The sequence below is a fragment of the Cyrtonyx montezumae genome, unplaced genomic scaffold (assembly GCF_038088225.1).
Source record: "Cyrtonyx montezumae isolate F1298 unplaced genomic scaffold, pur_monq_1.0 scaffold_5, whole genome shotgun sequence".
NCBI lineage: Eukaryota > Metazoa > Chordata > Aves > Galliformes > Odontophoridae > Cyrtonyx > Cyrtonyx montezumae.
The window spans coordinates 2829608-2852643 of NW_027072056.1; the positions used below are offsets into that span (position 1 = coordinate 2829608).

The 23036-nt window shown below is 37.5% G+C and overlaps 1 protein-coding gene across 2 annotated transcripts in view; it reads left to right on the forward strand.

The window, feature by feature from the left end:
• Positions 1-23036, forward strand: part of STAG1 (STAG1 cohesin complex component) — a 152375-nt gene that overhangs the window by 64267 nt on the left and 65072 nt on the right. For both annotated transcript variants that reach the window (XM_065748186.1, XM_065748187.1), the window contains exons 6-8: positions 18490-18566; positions 20185-20389; positions 22800-22951. In XM_065748186.1, coding sequence (XP_065604258.1) covers positions 18490-18566; positions 20185-20389; positions 22800-22951 — 434 coding nt within the window. The remainder of the gene's footprint in view (positions 1-18489; positions 18567-20184; positions 20390-22799; positions 22952-23036) is intronic.

Below are 23036 nucleotides of genomic sequence, written 5' to 3' on the forward strand. Positions count from 1 at the left end.
TAAATACCTCTTGACGTTAAGGATTCAGAATAGTTGTTGTCTTACTGGTCAGTTCTGTATAATTTCTCTGTATTTATGCTTTTTTGTTTTCTGTGTCATATTTTTTTTATAGGAGGAACCCCTATGCAGTAAGCAGTTCTTAAAAAATTGAAAACCCAGATCAGTGTAGGGTTGGTTTTTTTGGACAGTACTCCTCTGAGATATACGAGCGAACTCTGGCTGTGTGAGTTCATCTTTATCTATGTTTTAAATACATTTGTTAATTTTTTTTTAATGACTTCAGAGGTAAGTTTATTATACAAGGCCATCAAGTACCACCAGATCACAGTGCTTTCTTAACAGATGACAAATACAAAGGCAGGCTTCTTACATCTCTTGTCTTCCAAACGTACACTTTGTGCTGTAGCTGGAGTCTGACTGCAGACAAAGGGTAGGAATTAAGTTCAAAAGATGACTTTTCTCTCATGTAATACTGTGATTTTGATTCTCTCCCTCTTGCACTGGGGAAGCTGTAGAGTTCAGTCATTACTTTTTTTGCAGGAGCACTGAGGAGCAACCTTCCCAGCACTCTCTGTGCCTTTGCTTAAATAACCAACGGTGATCCCAGTTCTTGGATAACATGTTGTCAAGTGAGAAGTGGGTACATCAGCAGAAATGTCTCATCTTTCAGTCCATTACATTACATTTAACTTAGAAAAACTGGTATTCACACCATCCATAACATTTTGATTTGAATCTACTCGATTTCATAAAGGGTTGGATTTGAGAGTTAAAAAGTTAAAACACCTTTGACTGATGAGAAAATCTTTTCTCTCAGGAACAGCCTGCTGAGTTTAATAGACACCACCCGTTGTGGAAACAAATCCCTGCAAGGTCATAGCATCATCTTTTGGAATACCTTTAATGTAGTCATCAGATTTATCACAATCCCTGTTATTTGTTTATTATTGAAATGAATCTAGATTGCTTGCGAATTGTTGTGACTAAGGAAACTATGATCATGGAAAAAGGGCCTAGAAATTTCAGAAACTTTTGGGAATGAAAGTTTATTGTAGATATTTAATTATATAGGTACAGTCAGTAAAGTTCTTATTGACCGTATATAGATACAGCCAGTAATGTTATTTGAAATATGCTCTTATTAGACTCTATAAATGATCAGATTTCTTGTAGGATTAACCTGCTAAAACAAATTCTGCTTTAAATAGAATTCAGTATAACAAGAATACATTTGCTACTGACATGTTTATTCCCACCTCAGACTCTGAATGAAGAATACAGAGCCAGCTGTATGAATTGAACCATTAAGTAATGCAAGTCGTTCCTTGGAAGGAGTAGAGGGTGATACTTTACTATCACTCCTCGATGGTGTTTTAGTAGTTTAAAAAAGAATTATTGATATTGTGGAGTGATGGTTCTTAAAAATTTTGCCTGGATAGTTGTGAGTGTTTTGTAACTTAAATGTTGTAGCTCAAACAAATTAAAATCTTAGTTAATCTTAATTAAATCTTTCAGAGATGGCATTGGGGTTCTGTTTGTACAGCTGGGCAGTGTGGTAGATTGGATCACCACAGAGAACCTCTTAGGTTTCCGTATCATACAGTTAGAGGTGCAACAAAATACAGAACTAGTCCCATTTCAAGCAGTAAAAACAACTGATCAACTGATGTACTAAAAATTCCTACTAGCAAAAGTGTGCAGGTCTTCATTAAAGACAGTTATTCTTCCAGAGATGGCAGACTGGAGTTTTACATAGGTGTAATTTGCTTCTGGGAGCAGAAGTCATAGTAAGACTTCAGAGCTCAGGCAGGTGGATAGCAGTAAAATTAATGAAGTAAGATATCCAGAAGAAAATGGAAGATAGTATATCCACATTATTTATTGTACTGGAATCCCTTATGTATATGAACAAAGTAATGTGAAAAAGCAGTTCTGCAAAAAAAAGCTGTTAAGAAAAATAGTTTATGGCCAACTATTAAAAGAAAGGGATACATTTTCATTTCAGGAGACCAAAGCTTATTAGTAAGTACTTCATGTGGTATATGTATAGCAGTAGAAAATCATGCAAGTTCCTTTAATTATGCTACTGAATAATGAGGAAATTTCAGAGGGACATAACAGTGCTGTTAAGTAGCTTTTCTTTTATTAAATTGACTGTTCTACATCTATTTGATGATGGAAATAAATACTACCTTTTTATATATGTAATTTAGCTGAGAAGAGTTTAGTGGATTTTGTGGCAGTAGGGGAACTTTAGTTTTTGGTAAAGTGTGTGACAAGTTTCTGTTGTGTTGATTCAAACCAATTTTGAATATTTGAACAATATTCAAATCAGTTTAATTAATTGAGTCATTACTGAAGAAGAGGAAGAGCATCTTTTGAGATTAACAAAAGATTGCTGTTACTTCTGTATTCTTACTGAATACCTTTGAGCTATTTTTTCCTGATGGCTAAGAAGAATAAGAAGGCAAAATTCTGCACTCTTGAGGTCAAGTGTTTCCACAGCTTCTTGTGATGTCCTGAGTCATTTCTTCCAATTAGAGGTGGATTTTCTTTCTTAAATCATGAACATAAAGAAATGGATTTTCTCCTTTAAATCATACTGCATTGAGAGTACTAGTATATTTGTAGGGAGATTCTCTGATACCCCAGGTATGGTTACGACTTTTGTTTGAAGTTGATTTAACCTGAGTCCTCAAAGTAGTCCCTTCAGACTTTTTCTACAACAAAATGCCCTGAAATGTAGTGAAGTATTGAATGTTCCGGAGCTTACATGTGCTGGACAAGTCAAGTTGCTAAGCATTTTTTCTACCCTAACACTACGTCTTGTAACATGAACGTCCTGTTTTAAAGTTTCACTTAGAGAATAGAGCCAGCTGAAGATTCTCCGTTCCTGTAAAGCAAACACAAGTGGACAATGTAGTGGAATTCATTAAAATCCCTTCTTTCAAGTCTTTGAAAACAAATTACTTCAGATCTGCAGTGAGGTGACATTTATAAAACTGTGATCTAACAGAAAGAAAAAAATCTCTTTTTTGCAATTCAGAATAGAAAACCACGTGCACTAACATTTGCTTTTGAAGAGAGAAGTGTACAAATTCAACTCTTGTGCCTGGCTGGGAATTGCTGTTTCATAGTGCTTGGTCACTGCTGCTAGAGGAACAGCAAACAATGTTTTCAGCTTCAGAAGATAAGTAAGTAGGTCACTCCAAAAGTAATACCTCCTATTTATTTCCATAGAAACTACAACAGTAAGCACCATGAAACCATTAGAGCAAATTCTCAGCTTCAAAACACTGTTTTTCAACATAGTGACCACCTTTAGCTATGCTATTTTGCCAGCAATGGCTGTGCTCATTGTAATCCACGACAGTAGAGGTGAACAATCCTGTCATTGCAGAGCACCACTCACCTCCTCGCTGTGCTCACGTCCACTGTTTGGTCTCCAGAAACATTCAGCAAGCATTGATGAATGTCATTGGGTGCCATTTTTTTTCCACACGGAGGAATTCGGTGACACATCTTTGCTTCATCCACACTTCCATTTCAGACTGCTCCTCTGCTGCCATCTGTCACGTGGCAGTAACATGCAGTGGGATACTGGTGGGGGGGTTCAGCCTCTCCTGCCATCCCACCAACATCTGCCTCTGGTGTCATGGGCTGACCTCATAAAATAGGAGGCATTGCTTTTGGAGCTGCTCTCGTTATATTTGTGTTCCTGTCTTGCTGTATTATTTGCCCAGTGGATAAATGACGAGTGACAGAATAGCTTTTAGTTTTGAATTATGAGAAGATCCATTTATGGATGGAGAGTGCTTTGATTTGTTGTTTTCCAGTCAGTTGCTGGACTGTAATTCTTCTTCTGCAGTTACCATTGCCATTGCATCCAGAAGATGAAGTCCTTTCCATGATATATACAGGAGGAAATGTATGCTAGTCACTTCCTGGTGCCACTTATGAGTCCTCTTAACGGACTGGAGTTCTATGTCCAGATTAACACAGGAACCATGAGACATTCAAACTTGAATTCTTTACCTTAGTTAAAAATACTTTAATCTTAATGCTATATGATTGTGGAGGAAACCTGCGTGAATTAATTTGCTCTTTGTTCTCAAATTATTAATCTTATTCTTGCTTTGGGTTTGTTTGTTTTTGTTGTCGTCGTCGTTGTTCCTTGATCCACCAATCCTGCATTGCTGGTATTGGAACCAACACAGTGAAGGCTTGTAATTGGTTTGGAGATTTGAATTCTTGATGATGTATGCAAAATATAACTTATTCTCTACCAACTTAACTCACATGGCCAGTGTGCACACGCAGTTATGTTAACTTTTGGATTTTTTTGAAAGCATATATTTGAGCTGTAAAGTTTTTCAGCCATGCTTTGTTTGGGTCACTAGGAGTGGCTTACAGGAGAATATAAGAAACATGCAAACAGGAAAGATAGCAGTGCTGGCCCATACCACCTCATTTTGTCTAATAGCAGTGAAGACCGTTCCTACTCTCAGATTTGTCTGATACCTAATTTTCAATCCATTTTTATTTCTGGTTTCCATGGTAGCCTGTAACAGAGGGTGTTGTATTTGATTAGAAAAAAAATCACTATTTGTCTTTCTAATACTTCACTGACTAGTTCCTTGGGATTATTATTTTTCTTTTTAGAGATCATATCTATGTTTAAAATAGTTTATTGATACAAATATTTCATATATATCATTTATATCTTTTAGTCCTGCGTGACATCTTGTAAAGACTTATCAGAACTCTGACTTTTTCCTTTGTATTCCTCCTACTTTGCATGAAAACATGTATTGCTTGAGATCAAAAAATGAAACTATGTTCATGTGATTTTGTGACCAAATCTTAGGTCTGATATGTCTTAGTAGCTCAGCTGTCACAGCCAGCTTTTGCCCTAAGTTTCTGGGATATCCATTTGCAAATAAAGCTGAGATGTGACCGGTGCTGATAAGGAGCAGTGGCTGGGTTCAGCAGTTCACGAGGCGTTTCCAGACTACTTTCATATCTGTTGGCCATGAGCCTTTCAGTCTTGAGAAGGAAAGGCTGCCTGTTAAAATTGTCAGCTGGTCTAGCAAGGTGTATTGTTTAATTGCTCTGATTATCTGATACTTCAGCCAGTATGACTTTGCACTGTTACTTTGCGTATTGTATATATAACACCACGATTGTTTATTTTGCTTCCTTAATTGAGATATAAAATCAAATTTGATGTAGTTTTGACGTAATGCTTTTTTGCAAGAATGATAGGTTGGTAAATTTAACTACTTGATTACAGACGTGTTTAATAACACTTTCTAGAGAGAGAAGATAAAAATACAGTCAGAAATTGCAGCACATTCAAAATTAGGTAACTGATCTTAGCTATGTACTAGATTAGTATAGTGCAGTGTAAAGTAATGCATATTAGTATTAGCATTTTAGTAGTAAAGCATGTTTATTCTATCTGACAGAATTAATAGGAGTCAAGCTCGCTCACATTGCCTTTGCTCCAACCAAGGTAGGTTATAAAATAGAGACACTCCAGGGATCGGGTTCAGGTAAACTGCAGGGCTTATATCTAGGTTTAACTTCCACAAGTGATTGCACAGAAGGATATTCTATAGTTTTCTTTCAGGGTAATAAAGAATTAATCTTACTAAGTGGCTTATATTTCCCAGTGCTCTGAAGGGAGACTGAGCAACAAGCTGCTTTTGGGAAACATGAGTGTCAGTGCTCCTCATCCCCTGGTAGTGTTCTTCCCTGCTTGCATCTGCCAAGCAAAGCTTGCAGTTGTGATTAGAAACAGTGAGAGATATTGCAGTGTTTTGGAAAATGCATTTAACCCTTAGGTACATTGAGACTTTGATGTCATGGAAACAGCATCACGTGGCAGGCATTTTGAAAATGGGAAATACTTTATGCATTTCTTTTTCTTCTTATCAGCCTATAATGACAGCAAAAAAAGTGATAAAAAATAAAATAAGTGATAAAATCCTTGGGGAAAAAAAAAGTAATTACGTGTGTGAGATCTCATTAATAGGGAAGACTCAAGAAGAAACTAAAACGTTTGTTTTGTACTTTCATGTAACTGGAATGAAGGATGAAGAGGTAAACTTGTGGCAAGTATAAAGCAAAAGGAAGAATGGACTCTAAAAGTTACAAGAAAAGTATGTGTTCTGTGAGGGCAGATTTTCACTGGTGAGCTTAGGAAGCAGAAGAGGCAGATGGGCATACATCCCAGTGGTTTAGCTCTGCTTCATTAGCCAAAATGCCTGTGTATTTGTTTCATCTGATGTGTATGTTGTGCGGCTGCTCTAGGCTGCTGCACAGTGGTACAGCCATGATATACTGCTGGACAGGGCCATCAGTTAAAAATGTAACTCAATTTTCAAGCATTCATCAAGCAGATGATCCATAATGTAATACCTTTTGGTATTTCTGTTATGGTATCAAGAAAAATTTCATGTAGGAAGGACAGCAAAGCAATTACTAGACAAGAGTCTGTGTAGTCAGGTGGTTAGAGCTGAGAGTAATGCCAAAAAATTGGTCCTGTATAGAAAATTAAGCGTTACTAATAACCTTAAAAATTGTAGTGAGGAAATCCTTACATTAAGGCTTCCAGACATCTTAAACTGATCGTGTGGGAGAGGGAGCACTGAGAAGTGAAACCAGAAGAGTGAGTGACTGCTTTATTCAGTGACTGCATGCATGGTGTCTTGCATTTGGTAGTCTACAGAGAATTATATTAGCAGCGTAGTAGTGCTTGATGTATTTTAAGCACAGTTTCTAATTTATGCCAAACACACAGTTTCAGCTAATTATATTATTTTTTGCTAGGTGTAGTGTCCAAACAATCTGGGAGGAAACTCTAAATTAGAATTTAAACCATTTTCCAGATAGAGCCTGCCGTACTTCCAATGTTCCTCTGTTTTTCTATTTTTTCTTAATGGTATTTGATTAATTTTTTTATCTGAAGTCCACCATCTTTGCTTTAATTAATGTTTATTTTTCCACTCAAGCTCTTAATTCCCTCTTGTGTTCATCCTCTATTTATTGCTATTGGTCTTTCAGCACTCTTTCTAGTATTCACTGCTTTACCACTTCAAAACTTCGTGCGAGTTTGTATAGGTGTACCTTTGTCTTTACTCCAAATACACAGGGAATCCTAGGCATCCACTGTTGAGGAACAAGGGATTTATTGACCTTTCTCAGCTTTTTCCAGCTCTTTCCTCATTCCCACTTACAATTTTTGTCAACACTGTTGTGATCTCTGTGGGTTCTCTCATCTTTCCTTAGTTTGCATCTCCAGTTGCCATTCTGTGCAGCCTTAGATGGCCTCAGAGCTGCCCTAGAAAGGCTCTTTCTTTGGCCTTCTCATAAAAGCTGCTAGCACCTTTTCTTTTCTTAATTGTGAGGTGACAGTTCCCACTTGCATTATATTTATTATAAGCATATACAGGCTTTTACTGATTTAGGCTGTAGTGTAGGCTCTCTTGTTCTCTTGCCTCTGCCAAAGCATTTTGAACGGCTGTTGTTAAGATTAGAAGTGAACCTAAAACAAATTAATATGATGATTCTTCTTAATTTTTTTTATAATACCCAAATCCAGATAATAAATATTCTTGTGGGCTTTTTTTGCATGGGGTTTCAGCTAATTTGTCTTCAATGCCTTGTAAATAAAGATACTGCCTCCAGTGTGTAACTGGGTAGCCCATGCACAGCTTCATGGATAAAAATCTTTTTGAGACAGCAGATACAGTATTTGTGCCACTCCCTATGGGGAGGACTTTTGTTCAGATAACTATTAATGTTTAAAGCACAGCTGTTACTGCCTTCCTACTCCTTATTTTCAGTTTAATTAGTGGCTGGGCTCAGAGTACCTTAAGCAGTTCATGAAATGGAAACTTGAAGTTCTTAGTTTTGTATAATAGTATTTGCAGTAAGAAAAAAGCAAGATTCCAGCCTAGGCTAAGAGAATGGGATCCTCTCCAGTAAAGGGCTAATGCAAGCTCTTCCTTTTCCTCTTAATTTTTTTTACATACCAAAGGAAGGTAGTAGAGGCAGTGTACTTGCAGATTTTGTTATTTGTATGCTGTACTTTTCTGAATTGATCCATGATAGCCCAATGAAGATGCTTGAAAAATGAAGAATGTGCAGTTATGGACAGTCTTTGGTGTAGTTTAGGTTGTCCAGACTCTCATAGGAACACCAAAGTGAAAGAAAATAGCAGTCTGCAGCATCCTCGTCAGTTCCTCTTGTACCACCACCCTCTTTCTTCCTCGATTTACCTGCCAAGTTCATTGGCTGTAGCAAGAGCTGCACGCTTCCAAAGTGAAATAATTTCACCAGCACAACCCCTGTTCACTTCCAGAAGCTCAACAGAATTGTAAGCAGCCATGTAAGTTGTCTGACACGTCACAGTGTACACAGAAGAGAGCAACTGAGGATTGCAGAGAGCATCTGAAGTTCGGCACTTAATTTCTGCTAAGTGCACATATTATGTATTTTTTGCAGTTTCTCGAATTCATTCATTACCTTAAACAAAGAAAAGCCCCCATACATGTGCTCATATATTCAAAAAGTGTTGGAATGAACAAACAGTTAAGAGAAAATTGAGTTTTGTCCTAGCAAGGTTGGAAAAAACAGCTATGTAAAAAAAGGAGAGTTTCTCTCATCTTGTGTACTTGTAAATGGGAAATGATGAAGATAAAGGTGTTGCTGTCAGCCAGCTCTGGAAACCTTTTGCATTGACTTCATAGATAATGGCTAGTAAATGCTTTTCATCTCTACTTGAAACAAATAATTTCCTGAGAAGCAGAACTAATGAGGAGGCGTACCTAGTGTATCTGCAGTGCTTGTCTTCTTTAGCTTGTCTTTACTAAGTGGTATGAAGGCTACTGAGCATGCTGATCAAGTGGCAGATACTCTTTATGAGAGATGGTGTTCTGAGTGCCATGTATTCCTCTGAAAGCATGTTAGTAGAAGCTTATACATTTTTGGAAACCAAACTGTACAGAGAAATACTGCTGCAGAAGAGGTTGCTGTGCTCCAGAGGAAGCTTTTCTTGAGAAGTAGTGGCGTTCCCCATGTGAGCATCCCTGTCTGGCTCTAGCTTTAGGGCTTTTTGGTCGTAGCAGACTGAGGTAATGATTTAGATTGACTTTGGCTTTTATTAAATTACCTGCTTTTGTAAAATTCACTGCAACTTTTTAGATCTGTCAGATTGGGTTGAAAGAAACAATTCAAATGTTATTACGCAGAATGTAGTTAAGGATAGAAATGCACACAAGTCTCATTTCCTTTTTTCAGATTAATAAAAAAAGCAGATAACCTTTTTAAGGAAGCTGATGGCTTCCTTAATCTGCATAATCTGCATAATAATTCATATAATCTGCAGAAACAATGGGATAACCAGTGGGATCCCTGTCCTTGGACATGCTCAGTTATGCATCCTGGTCCAGTTTGCCCTGCATAGGGAAGGGCTTGAACTAGCTGCTGCCCCAGAATCCTGCCAACTGAGATTATTCTACTGTTCTAAGTTTCTAAGGGAAATAAGCATATGCAAGTTTGTTCTTGCATGGAGAAACTTTTGGTAGAAATCACAGGAAGCAGTATAGGAAAATCAATTGTCTGTTTTTAAGGAGTCATAATCTATTTATTATTTTGAGAATTAGTGGATTAATGCTTAGCTGCCCAAAAGAATGCACAGTGAGGGATACGAAACCTCTCCTACTAATGGTGGAACAGAGATCTCTGGTTTTTACCTTACAGAACGTTCAATGCTTTTAAAACCACTGGGGTTTATTGTAGGTGGCACAAAGAGGGTGTGCTGGTTCATTGTAAGTACAAGTACTGGTACAAAGCAGCTTGTTGTAGCTGAAATTGGTTTATCAAGCAGATTCGGTGTTTTCAAGACCTTTGCTATTTTTATCCCATGTGTCAGCTGTGCGTTGTAACGAGAGACATCTGCTACCAAACTTCAGTTCACACAGCAGGAACTTATGACACCTTGATCACCAGCCTAGCAGTGTGGGACTTGTGTAGTGAATGTGGGCATGGTTGTGCCTGTAGTCTTTTTAGCAGCTGGGGTAATGTTTTTACTCAGCCCTTGGCTACAAAAAGTGTTTATGCACTTAAGCTGTACTAATAGCTTGTGTTTGGATTGTCTGAGTCTTCTGTCCCTGGGCACTGTTGGGAAGTGTCTGTCTGTCTCCATTGTCTTTATGCCCTCCAAACAGGTACGTGTATTTGCTGGTAAGATCCCCACCCAGGAGGTGAGAGAGCCTCTCTTTTTCCTGAGGGAAGCTGGAGGGCTTGCTAGCAGTGCAGCTGATGGGTGACTCTAGGTGTGAAAACAGCCTGATAAAAGTACTCTAGAAGGGTAGTTATACCTGGACTTTCAGCCTTTCCTCCAAGCTACTGATCTTTCTGTTGCTAGATTTAAGTGACTTCTGGCAGCGTGAAATCAAAGTTTGGTTCCACGTATGAAGCGATAAATTGTTAGTCCTAGAGTCTGTTGTCGTTTCGAATAATTTGGAGATGTAACTTCTCTGCTTGGCGATGTCTTGAGAGGTGAAGTGAAGATCAGAAATGAAAGATGAGTTTGTGTATGTATTAAAAATAAAGGTGTCTATCATAAAATTGCATTGCAAAAAAAAAAAATAATAATCTTGAGTGTTGAATGCATTTCAGACCACATCGCTTCCAAAAGAATGTAGAGAAAGACCCGAGCACCAGGGAAAGGGATGACAGGTAGAGGAACAATTATTCAGTTTCTTGCAAAAAAGATCCCGAGCTTCTCCAGCAAAATGATCAGGCAGCATTTCTGAAAACAGATGAGTTACTTTCTTAGAGAACGTAGAGCTGAACTGCAGTTCTCTGCTATGGTAAGTATGAAAGAATTCAGATGCAGTAGATCCCCTAGCAGCACGAAATACAACTTTCACAGTGTGGCATAGCAACCTGCTAAGGTTGAGGTAGGCCTGAGCTACTGCTCAGTGCTGGACTGATTTATACATATGCCTGTCTGTGCACACCTACCAACAGCTAGTGCTGATTACTGAGTCTGGAAGTCCTTATGTTATTTTCTGCTTCATCAGGTCCACGCAAAATGTTTCTCTAAGCAAAAGTTTCCTTATAGCATGAACGTGGGAAACTGCAAGAATGAATAGTGCCTGACAAAAAAAAAGAAAAGAAAAAAAGAAATCAATTGTAGCGTAAGTACTAAGTAGGTGGAAAGTTTCAGGAGTTTAAACCCAGGAATGCATTGGAGCCAGTGCTTTCCCCTCTCCTTGATTGCAGACTGCTTGTTCAGCCACAGTGAGGTGAGGCAGGGCAGGATACAGCTGCTGGCCTGTAAGCTGAGGATGCTTCCACCAAATGCAAAAGCATGCAGACATTATTAGGAACAAAGCTCTGCCTTTGGGGTAGCAAAGGCTCCAGAGCTTTTGCTCGTGTTCATGCCATTTACTGTTGTTCAGTTGTGCTGTGATCTGACAAAAAGGTGGATGCCTTCTGAGAATTATTACTTCAGGCCATCAAAGCATGAAAGGATCCATTTTGTTAAGGCATTCAGTACAAACACTACATTTCAAGTTTTGTGGCTTTAGTTATTAATTATGTGGCTTCTGTTATTCAAAGCCAGTGACATTAACATCGAGATGAAAAGCAGCTTACCATTTCCAAAGGCAAATACTGTAAAATTATGCCAAAACAGCATTATCTGACTTAAACTCTCTGAAGTGGTTTCATTTATAAAATGTTAAGATTTGAATACGTGAAGCATGCTATTTCTGGATGCGTTAGATTATGCAGGTCTGCCCCTTTTTCTAGTAGCAGCTTGTGGAATTAGTGTGCTTTTTTTTCTGAAATGCATTTATTTACCATTTTATCAATTTTGTCACTATGAAATTATTTTGCAGCTTTGTCTGTCAGCTTTAATTCTCGCTGTTCTAAGTAATTTTGTTTCTGGCAAGCTTTGCCTGCTCCATTATTCATCCTTCTTTTCAAAGCATTTGTATCTGCTGGTTAGCATATTTCTATCAAAATCCTTGTTTATAAAGATATATTCCATTCTGAAAACTGACCATTTTTGTTATCTTTCCTTTTTTTTTAATCTTTAAATCTAAAAAAAAAAAACAACTCAAAAAAACCCTTTCTCTCTTATTGTGCAGCAGCCTATTTAAAAACTAAAATAAGGAAGTTCCATTACAAAGTTTTGAAAATGGATGTGTGTTGCATAAATGCATGACTTTCAGCTGCTTATTAATGCTTAGGAAGCTCCAAACCATTTGTGAAGCAGTGCTTTGCAAAAGCCTTGAATAGGCCCAAGTGTTCTATAGTACAGAACCTTCTAGGTTGGCACAACAGTTTCATTTGATGGTAGGTAGTTCTCTGGATCAGGGGTGGGTTCTGTATTTTTACTCTTTCCTTCTTCAGACAATTAATTTAAGCAAATAACTGATTATCATGCGTAGGAGATTGGGAATTTCATAGGATTTAGTTTCTTTACAACAGACAGAAATGTCACTTTTTACAATAAGAATACAGTTATTTTTCACTAGAGAGGAAGTGGCTGAATTGTCATTGATGCATATCACTGTCCTCTTATAGCGTTTTCAGACAGTCTTTGGTCTGTATCTTTCTGTATAAGATAGTTGTTATCTTCACTGATGGATCAGTATAACTTACATGAAGAGCTGAACAGATGACATATGAATCATTAGTTGTATGGATGAATTTGTCAGGTTCTTAGTCTTATTCAGAACTTTGAACTTTAACGTGTACGATAGAATTGTTCACTCTAACAATGAAACAGCTATCCTTAATACCAGAAACAGCGAGGGTTTTGTACTGAAATTCTGCTTCTAGTGCAGTGCAGAAAACCCCCTGTCAGTCACAAGATTAATAAGTCCTCCCAGTTTTATTAGTGCTTTTGACCCTACTGTATTGAGGCTGTTCATAGCTATGGTCACTACTGATGTTACTGGTTGGTTGAAGCCAGTTTCCTATTTAGTAAACTTTTGAGGTTTCCATACTGAATATTTTCTTTGAAGGCCAAATTTAGTTTTGGAATATCAGCAGAGACGGTTAAGCTAATTCTTGCCTATACTAAACTTATGTAAACCAGAACAGTAGCAGATTTCTGTGCCTTGTATTATGGAGGATGCAGAATTAGAAATGCTTTAGTAGCAGTCCCTTTGAATACGCCTCTCAATGTCTCAGTCACTCACCTTGTACATTACACACACATGCCTTTATTGGCTGTGTGATGAGCACAGAGTAGGAGCTGTAGGTGGCAGTCAGGCTTTGGGAGGAGAGAGCACAAAATGGCCATACAGATGGAAAGGACCGTGGTGACCAAAGTTCCCTCCGTTCCAGAAACTGGATTTAACATCATATTGCTATAGAAAAACGTCTCTTACTCAAGTATTTCTTCACGACAACGATTGAAAAATTAGTAGATTAGTTACTTAATCTTCTGTCAGGTGTAAGTCTGTTCTTTACATATGTTTCTCATACTCTAGTGGGTTTAGTACAGTCTTCTATAATGGCATTTCTGGTCTTTATCTTTCCTTATTTATTTAATTCAGATTAATAACTGTTTGAAAGAACTTCTAGGAAAAATCAAGATCTGAAAATTTAGAAGCAGCAGCTCGCCCCTAAATCCTTTTCCTGTATAATGTCAATGTTTTTATTTGGTCTGAAATCTAGTATATGTCTCTGGAGAATGTCTGGGCAATGAAAGAAGGGGAGAGATTGTAGGAGTTTCTTCTGTAGAGGGTTACAGCCACCAAAACAGGTGCTGTTGTTTTTATTTGGTATATAGTTGCATGCCATACAGTAACTGATGAGGTGGGGAGTCTCAAACTAGTGAGGTGTCATCAAGGAGTAGAAGATAGTAAGTCAGGGGTCATCCAGTTAGTTTGTATGATGTGGTGGTGACTGTTCTCTGATACAGAAGATGGAGAACACAAATTAAATATTCTCCGAGAGGTACATTTAATTATTGGAATGACAACTTAAATAGGCTAAGTCATTAAAATAATACTCCCAGTTCTGTGAGAGCAAAGTGAAGAGCAAAATAATGGTGATGGTCTTTAAAAGAGGCCAAGAATGTACTGAGAACATAGATAGGCACGTCTCCATGAGAAACACTACCAAGAGGGAAGAATGAATGCTCCTAAAAAGAATACTTAACAGTCAAGTACAAAATGGCTTAAAGCAAAAGAATAGGGAATGTTGTAAGTGAACAACATATTTGATTCATACACTATGCAGTGGTGTGAAAATCAAAATGAAGAGTGATAAATAATTAAAAGTAAATATTCAAGAAGTATAGGGTGATACATACAATGAGATAAACAAAATGAAGTACAACTTTTGTTATCCTTTGCTAAGCAAAAGGATAAGTGGAAGATCAAAGCAAGAATTTTACTACAAGAGAATAGACCTTCCTTGTGTGTTTCAGTTGAATGGTAAGGTCTTACCTTGGCAGTGAAATTTCAAAGAGCACATTTGAATGTGATTTGGCAATTGACACATTAGATACTTGGTTTGTGTTTTGTATTGGGATGATAAACATAAATGAGTTGTTAGAATTCTTTCTAGTAATTGCCTCTGATTCTCTGCTTGAAAAGGTTTCAGTTGTGTGAGGCTGTGATTTGTTTATTATTTTCCATTGGGATTCTTGCTGTTTATTTCAGTACATGTTCATGATCTGAAGCTGTTCTAGGGATGATTTAGGCCTACGTCCTTTAGGACAGTAATGGCTTTTGAATACTGCTTCATTGGCAGGAGAAGCTGGGCAACCTAGAGAGAATGCAGCACGACTAATTGAGGAATATGTCAGTAAAAGCATCTTCCCTTCTTGGGTGTGCCACAAAGGTTAAAATCCACCTATTTAGGCTGTCTTCTTTCCTGAACCCAGATTTTTTGTTTGAGTGAATTGTTTCAGTATTCAAGCTCAGAAATGAATGGAAAGTTAGGATTTAGGATGCTTAACATCTACTTGGATGTACTTTAGCAGGCCCAGTGCTGTTTCAGTTTAGATTTAATCATTATACGTATTTATTCCAATCGGGTAAGATCTATGTTAATATTCCTATGGGATGGTACACAACTCACAGAAAATAGAAGTCAAAACAAAAGCGTGTAATTTCTGGTTAGTTTCGGGCTGGTCTTTTCTGGGAACAGTAAATGAAATGTTCCAGAAGTACACATGACCTAAGTTGAGTCATGAGAAGTAATGCGTGGTTTGACATCAGTCCTTGTTTATCATCTTTCATACAGAGGTTTGTCATTAAAGCTTTTGAGATGATTTAAAAACTGCACTTTAAGGACACTGTGGAAGTGGATTATTTCTGTCTTATAATGTAAGTGGGGAGGAAACTGTAGGAAACGCATAGTGAATGATATTGGGGGAAATATTGCCCACCCAGATATTCCATAATCATCATTCATCCTTGCAAGATTTTTATTAAACTTACCTTTCTTGACAGTTTCACTGTGCTCTGATCACTGTTGACTTTTTGCTAATGCAAAGTAGTACTTTTCTTTTTTCACGTTATGCTTTCCAGCTCAAGTCTCCCGGTGTCCTCAACGTGATGCCTTTATAAATCTTTCTTTCGGTTATTGTGTTTCCAGGTACTGTGGCTGAGAGATAATAAGCTCTCACCCTGAATGGGAGTCCCCACAGTTCATCTTTCTTTGAGGAGGCAGAGTGGATTTGCTTTGTATCCATTGCCTATTCAGTCTTGAGCTGCAATTTTCTTACGGCTTTGTAGCAGCTCTCTGAGTTTGGGCAGGTGGTCTAAAGGAGAAGGGATGGTGCTGGCTTTGTAGCTTCCCTGAATGGAGGTAGAGGAGATGAAACCTCACTCTGGTTCATGGGATGTAATTTGTTGCCAGCTGTCAGGACTTTGTATTTCAGTAGTTCATTTAGTAGTGAGCAATATGTTTTCATGTAGGCTACTGGAGGTGGAGCACCACTCCTGCCACAGCCTTATTTCTGTTGTATAAACTTCCCTTTCTTGTGTAAGTACCAGAATTGCCAACTTTCACATTTTTTGTTGTTGCTGTTACTTTTCTTCTGTGGTACCTCTGCATGGTGATCAGTAAGAATCCTCAGGTGGTGGATGGAAAGTAAAAAGAGACTGCCTGTGACCTGTAGTCCTGTGATTGCAGCTTCTCCCCTGGGCCAGTGTAGAGGGCAGCTTAAAGGTTTCTGCACTTGTGGTACAGTATATACAATTTGTTGTCTGATAGTGACACAGGAGTTGCATCTTATACCAGCCATCAGCTTTCTCTGAGCACTGTTACTGCATCTGCAAAGTTGTCCAATTAAAGAAGCAGGGATAAATAGTCCAAGTCATAATTGTATTATGTTGCATCCGTGCAATTAAAAAATAAAAAATCAGTGTTGAAAATAGTTAGTCCTGAAATCAATTGCTCTGAAGAAACTGTTCAAGGAAAAACTATACTTGGGTGTTAAGTAACAGGAGGTCATTTATAAGCTAAAAATATCTGAAGTCCTAAGTAATAGTGACCACAGTATAATTACATTCCATACCCTCAGGAGAAAAGATACAGAGAACTACATCAGAATTAGACTAAATTGAAGGGAGATTTGAATGGAGTGAAATGCATTAGCAAAGAGTTTTTGTTATAGTGTGTTTACTTTTTTCCAGCAAAGTAACGTGATTACATATTTTATGGAAGCTATTTGAGGTTATTAACAGAGGTCATAAATAAATGGAATGGATAAAATTTGAATCAGGACTATGAGAAATAAAAAGAAACTGCAGTCGGTAAGTTATGTACTCAGTGGGGCTTATGTTACTGATCAAAATAAGAGCAGATGACAGCGTGCTCTGAGAGGTATAAATGCAGCTGAGGTGGATTTACTGTTCAACACACTGAGACATACTGAAGCTGTTACAGTACTGGGGGAAACATTTATAATACAACTGCACTTAGAGATGTTTTTGAAGCTGATGCTACAGCATTCTGTCATGCAGCAGTATTCCTTTGGGTTTTTGTTTTATATTAATATACCTCATTACTAATTGGTTATTAAAAATATGGAAATTGCCATGCTCAAACATAGATCACCGCTTTCAGAACTGAGGCTGACAGTGTTGCCTAGTATGAAATAGATAACAAGTAAATATTACTTCCTGAAGAAACACTGCCATTGCAAGAAATGAAGATATAAACTGTATTCTGAAAGTTTCCTTGCAAAGATGTGGAAGATTGGTGAGCTCTAACTGTGCTTGTGTATTTTGGAAGGTGTGTGTCTCTAATGCTTGTTTTTCAAGGAAAAAAATAGTGGAATTAAAATACTCCCATAGCAGTTGGTATACTTGTCTTTATCTTTCCTTTGTACAGAAATTAGTGCTGGTAGCTGTTATTCTGGTTTGAATTTTTGGAGCCATGCAGTGTGCACTGTTAATCCAATTGAACTTTCTGTAGTAGTAGCAAGACTCAGCTTTTTCAATGCTAACAAGGTTGGCTGTAGCTCTGTGGTTTACATAAGTTTTATGCATTTCTTCCATTAGCAAAAGAAGATTGTCAAGTGGCAAAAAGATGATGATGATGAATTGAAAATAAAATATATCACACAGTAATAAAAAAAAAAGTTTCACATGTTTGCTTGCGTTACATGGTTGGAAATTCAGACAATATTTAGTTACTAAGGCAATCATGTGATGTAAAGGTATTTTATTTCGTTGTTCTGATAGAATTTAGCATCAAGTCAAAAGAACTTTCATTAATTGTGATTGTGTTGTCATATTTCCAGATTTTGGTATCAGTTTACAATGTAAAATCGGTGCTATCAATTTAATGGTTCAGGTAATGGGGGATTGACATAATCCACATGAAGAAATAACATAGATGCACATACTGTTTTTAGTCCTGAGCTGGCTCACATCTTGACTGACCCCTTGGAGACTTTGGTTTTCGAGTACCTCACTGACTGCAGTGCCACGGGATGCAGTTCTGCTAGCTCTGGTGCTAGCTCCATTCACAGTGTTGTGTCTGAGCCATAAATCATATTTGTCCAGAGTTAAGCAGTTTGAAAACCACCGTTATGGCTCCAAGTAGAGTGCTTGGTATATCTTTAAAGGTGGAAAGGGAAGAATTACTAGCAATGGCCACAGAACTGAAAGACAGACTTCATTTTATTTTGCAGACAGAATTAAAACCATTTGGTGACTGCAGACATAGTATGAGTCCTGCATTGCTTTTTGGTTGCTTCTGTATCGTGCATGTTCTATTATGAAGAGTAAATTTTACTAACGTCTATTCAGATCGTTTTACCCATTTCTTCAAAATACACACTTCTTCAAAGTGTTTCTACCATCATTGCATTAAATTGTCTTTCATGTGTTATTGAGCTGTGCATTCAGCAGCAGAAAGACTTCAATATTGATATTTTGATACAAAAACGTGAGATGTGTTAATTTCTTTTGTTCCTTTATTACACCACAGGTACTGTAAGAATTGAAATGTTCAGGAACATGCAAAATGCAGAAATAATAAGGAAAATGACAGAAGAATTTGATGAGGTATGGTATGCAGATAGTATGCAATAGTTTCAGTATATATACTACAGATAGCATACAAACATACGGTAGCTTTATATTATGAAATATATTACAATATGCTGTGTTTGTAAAATAAAAATGCAGTGGGCAGGAAACCAGTGGTAAGCAATGCTTCTTTATAAGAAATCACACCAACAAGCAAAGCAGCAATTTAAACTGCAAGATGAGGATTGGTGAGCCAATATCAACGTTAGGAAGAATAATACAGGAAAAGTAGAAGTGGTAAAATAATTTAAAAGGGTAGTTGCAGTATGCTGACATTCCAAAATTATGTTTTGGAACAGTGCTATGCAAAGAAATTGTCTTTCAGACGTTCTGAGCTTTTTGTTTGAAACAAATCTTCTGTCAAAATAAAAATGTTCTGAATCTTAATGATTTTGAGCTTTGAAATTTCCAAATTTGAGGGTGTGAGATCTCTGAGTCGTTTATTTCACTGCTTTTGAAACAGAACTCTTGTTTCTCTTAAATTAGGCATTCAAATACTACTTGTTGAGGTAATGTCACCTAGCACTGTAATGATAGATAAACTAGGGTCATTAAGACTGCCTTGCACTTGTCTTTTTCTAATGTATGCATGCTTTTTGCATTGCAATTTTAATCATTTTAGTATGATTTTAATATTACGTTACTGAGTTTGAGTTCACTTTGTGGGATTGTTTTTTTTTTTTTTTGCTGCAGTTAAGCATCTTCTGTTAAGTTCAAGTTAAAGATTATTTGATTACAAGTCCTCTCTGCTTAAGTTTCTGGCTTTATGTGGCTCAGTCTGTGCAATAAGACAACTCCCAGGATAATAAAAATGTTTGTTCTTCATGAAAAGGTGGAGTTGTTATGTAGAGATGGTTTTAACTTTGTCACAGCTGATGTTGTATCTTTGGGAAGGGATTCAGGATGGAACGTTGGTGCCTTCATGTTTTGAATAAATCTGGAATTGACTTACAAATCAGGTGACCAAGGAGTTTATGAATTTTCTAATAGGAGGGAGCAGTCTCACTCAGATGCAGTATTGCTTGAAGGGAGAAAAGTGCAAAATTAATCTTGGAAAGATGTTAAACTTGAAAAAAATCCATTGCATCTATCAGAAGTTAGGCTTAGCCACAAGAAAAAGGAGAAGTTTGTAAGATCAAAAAAGGGTAATATTTACTTTCTGATAAGATCTCAGTTGCAAAATTGAGTAAAGCGTATCTTGTGGGGAAAGGCAGCCAGATGATTAGAATATTAACATGGGGTGGAAATGGAGGGTAGAGAATGATTCAAACGTTCAGTCACTCAAGATTTTCTTTAGATTTTGGTGTTAAATGCTTTGACGTTTTCCTGTCATCCTTTACCTCTATTTCCTAACCCAGGACATCAGGAAAAGAATTGAGTCTGGATGCATATTTTGGACTATGCGTAGCTAATAATACGAGCGTAGAATAGTTATAATCGCATCTCTTGAGAAGTGGTTTCATGCCTACTAGTTGTTTATTGAAGAATTAATTGTTGTTATTGTCTGTTCTGCATTGGTGGAGGAAAAAATACACTGTTGATCTAAGGAACTTGGTCCGTGTTCACTGAGTGTATTCATTTTCTCATTCCTCAGGACAGTGGTGATTACCCCCTTACCATGCCTGGGCCACAGTGGAAGAAATTTCGATCCAATTTTTGTGAGTTCATTGGAGTGCTCATACGACAGTGTCAGTATAGCATCATCTATGATGAGTACATGATGGACACGGTGATCTCTCTTCTGACTGGTTTGTCAGATTCCCAGGTCCGGGCTTTCAGGCACACCAGTACATTAGCTGGTAAGTAGAAGAGTGCAAAGAGGGGTGTTTTCAAAGGAGTTATACCTATTTACTTCTAATTAAATATATAAATCAATACATATATAAATCAATTGTTACTGCTGATATTGGTATGGGTAACAAGCACTGACAACTCTGGAAAGCTTGATCAAAAATCCAAGTGGTTTGCTCAGTGTAACTAGCTGTACTTCTCCTTTTGTAAGAGAATATATCAGCCTCACAGATTACTGTCATACCGAAGGGATTCTAGTGAATCGAAAGTGGCATACTTGTGTCTTGTATTTATTAATTGTTCACTTTTTGTATACCTTTGTCATTTTGCAGTTTAGAGCACAAACTTACTGTGTCAATAAAATTCTGCACCTTCTCTCTTGAGAAACGCAATGTTAGAAACACTGGACCAAAATGCTATATCTCACTGTTTTCTACCTCTGGCTGTGCTGTGCTTTTCAACACACCTGCCTACATCTGAATCAGACTGGTTTTATCATTAAACAGAAATAGGCTTTGTAGAGTGTATTTCATCTGACCTGTATTAGAGGTCTCTGTTAACATGGATGAATTGTTCTGTGGAAGTAGCTATATTTCTCCAATTATAAATTAATAATACGATTCCTAGCTTAGATGCATGTATCTAAAACTAGATCCGTCAGGTGATGTTCTTATACTGGTCTCATGCTGAAATGCATCTTCTTGGATTGCTGCTGAAACCTGTGCCAGATTACTTAATCTGAGATGGAGACTGTATTCATTTCCAGCTGATGCTGGATGTTGATCTTAAATTCCATGTGATTTTGACTTGCTATTTGCTTGTATTATGGTTGGGTGTTTTCTAAGAGTGAGATTTTGGGCGAGAATAATGCTAATGTATGCTCTGAAAGTAATGCCTCCCAAGAATTTCTGAGGAAACCACAACAGATACAAAGAGCATGATGACACTATTGGTAGGGCAAATTATAGTGTAATGTAGTGGGATATTGGCAGGTAGGTTCAGCTTCTCCTGCCATCCCACCAACATCCACCTCTGATGCCATGGACCAACATAATAAAGCAAGGCATTACTTTCAAAGCAGCTCCTATAGATTTGGTCCTTAAAATTGATTGTCTTATCCTTGTGTCATCCAATATTTGAGAAGTTTGATTGGAAACAGGAAATGGCAGCATACTTGAGAATTGTTACCCAAAAACCATGCTATGTAGAAGAAATAGATGCTGTCCTGTAACTAGAAACTGCAGGCGAGGATGAACAAATGCCAAGGCCTGCATTTGTCACAACTAGCTTCAGTTTTTAAGGCACTGCTGGTTTCTTGCATGAGAGGTATAATCAATTAATATGCCACACACTTATTATTTTTATGCATTAACAAGCTATGGGAGCTTTGTTTTGATTCTGCACATTTCCCTTAGGCGAGTTTTTGCACTTTAGATTATATTGCTAACCTGCAAAGCAGAGGTCATCACGATGCTGTGAAACTCAGTCTTGATAAGAAATAATGAAAATCTCTTAGAATTTCATTTATTCTTTCTGAGGTCTTTGTTTTCAATTTTCCTTATGCTAGCCAATTTGAATGAGAAATGATTCATTATAGCAAGAAACTAAGGTAAGAAGTTTATGTGGGTACTTCTAGACTTACAGGCTTTAAGCAATTGATAAGAGAGTTAACCATAAGAACAGTTTCCCTTCTCCATTTGTATAATTGCTTATTATCTGGAGGACAGTGCTGCATATTTAGCCAGAGAGAATGTGATTAATTTTTTTTTTCTGTTTTCAGTGTTGTAAACTGTGATGTTGCCGTGTAACAACACAGAACATGGGAAAGACACTTACTAATGTATTTTTTTAACTGAATTAAATATGCACTAACAATATTGTATCCAGGTTTGCAAACGTGTATAAAGGGGTACATGAAATTCTAATCGTTTATTTGTACCATCATACACTTGGCTTTAAAGCAGGGGCAGATTAACTTTCAGAGATGCGTTGTTGTGGTCCCTTGCAAATTCATCAATTTTCAGTCGTTAAGATTTACTCACTGGTTTAGAGTTGCACTTAATGTGGAGGCATCTGTCATTGTATTTCTCGGTAGAGAAATGCCTGTAAGTCACGGTAGCTGGCTTCATGATGTACACTGAACCCGTGGATTCAAATGCTTGCCCTATGACGTTATGCACTTAGAACTTGCAGAAAGGGTAAATAACATTGCCTGGAGCTCAATTTGGTACATATACTCTGATTTCTGATCTTTAGGTCAGCCGAGTGACCCGGGTATTGCTTGGGTGGGAAGTGCCTATCCAGATGGTTCTGTATCAGGGTCAGGATGGTTATTTTCTGTGAGTATGGATCTGCTTGAGGCAATATTTTTGAGCTCTGACTGCAGGTTAAGTCATATTCTGTCTTTTGCTTTTGCAGCTATGAAGCTTATGACTGCTCTTGTGAATGTTGCCTTAAACCTGAGCATTCATCAGGATAATACACAGAGGCAGTACGAAGCTGAGAGAAACAAAATGATTGGCAAAAGAGCTAATGAAAGATTGGAGCTGCTGCTTCAGAAAAGAAAAGAGGCAAGTGAAAAGATGTTTTGCTTCCTGGCTCATGAGCACTCCCTCCAACAGAAAGTCTGGGATGGTTCGTGACTTCAGTTGTGAG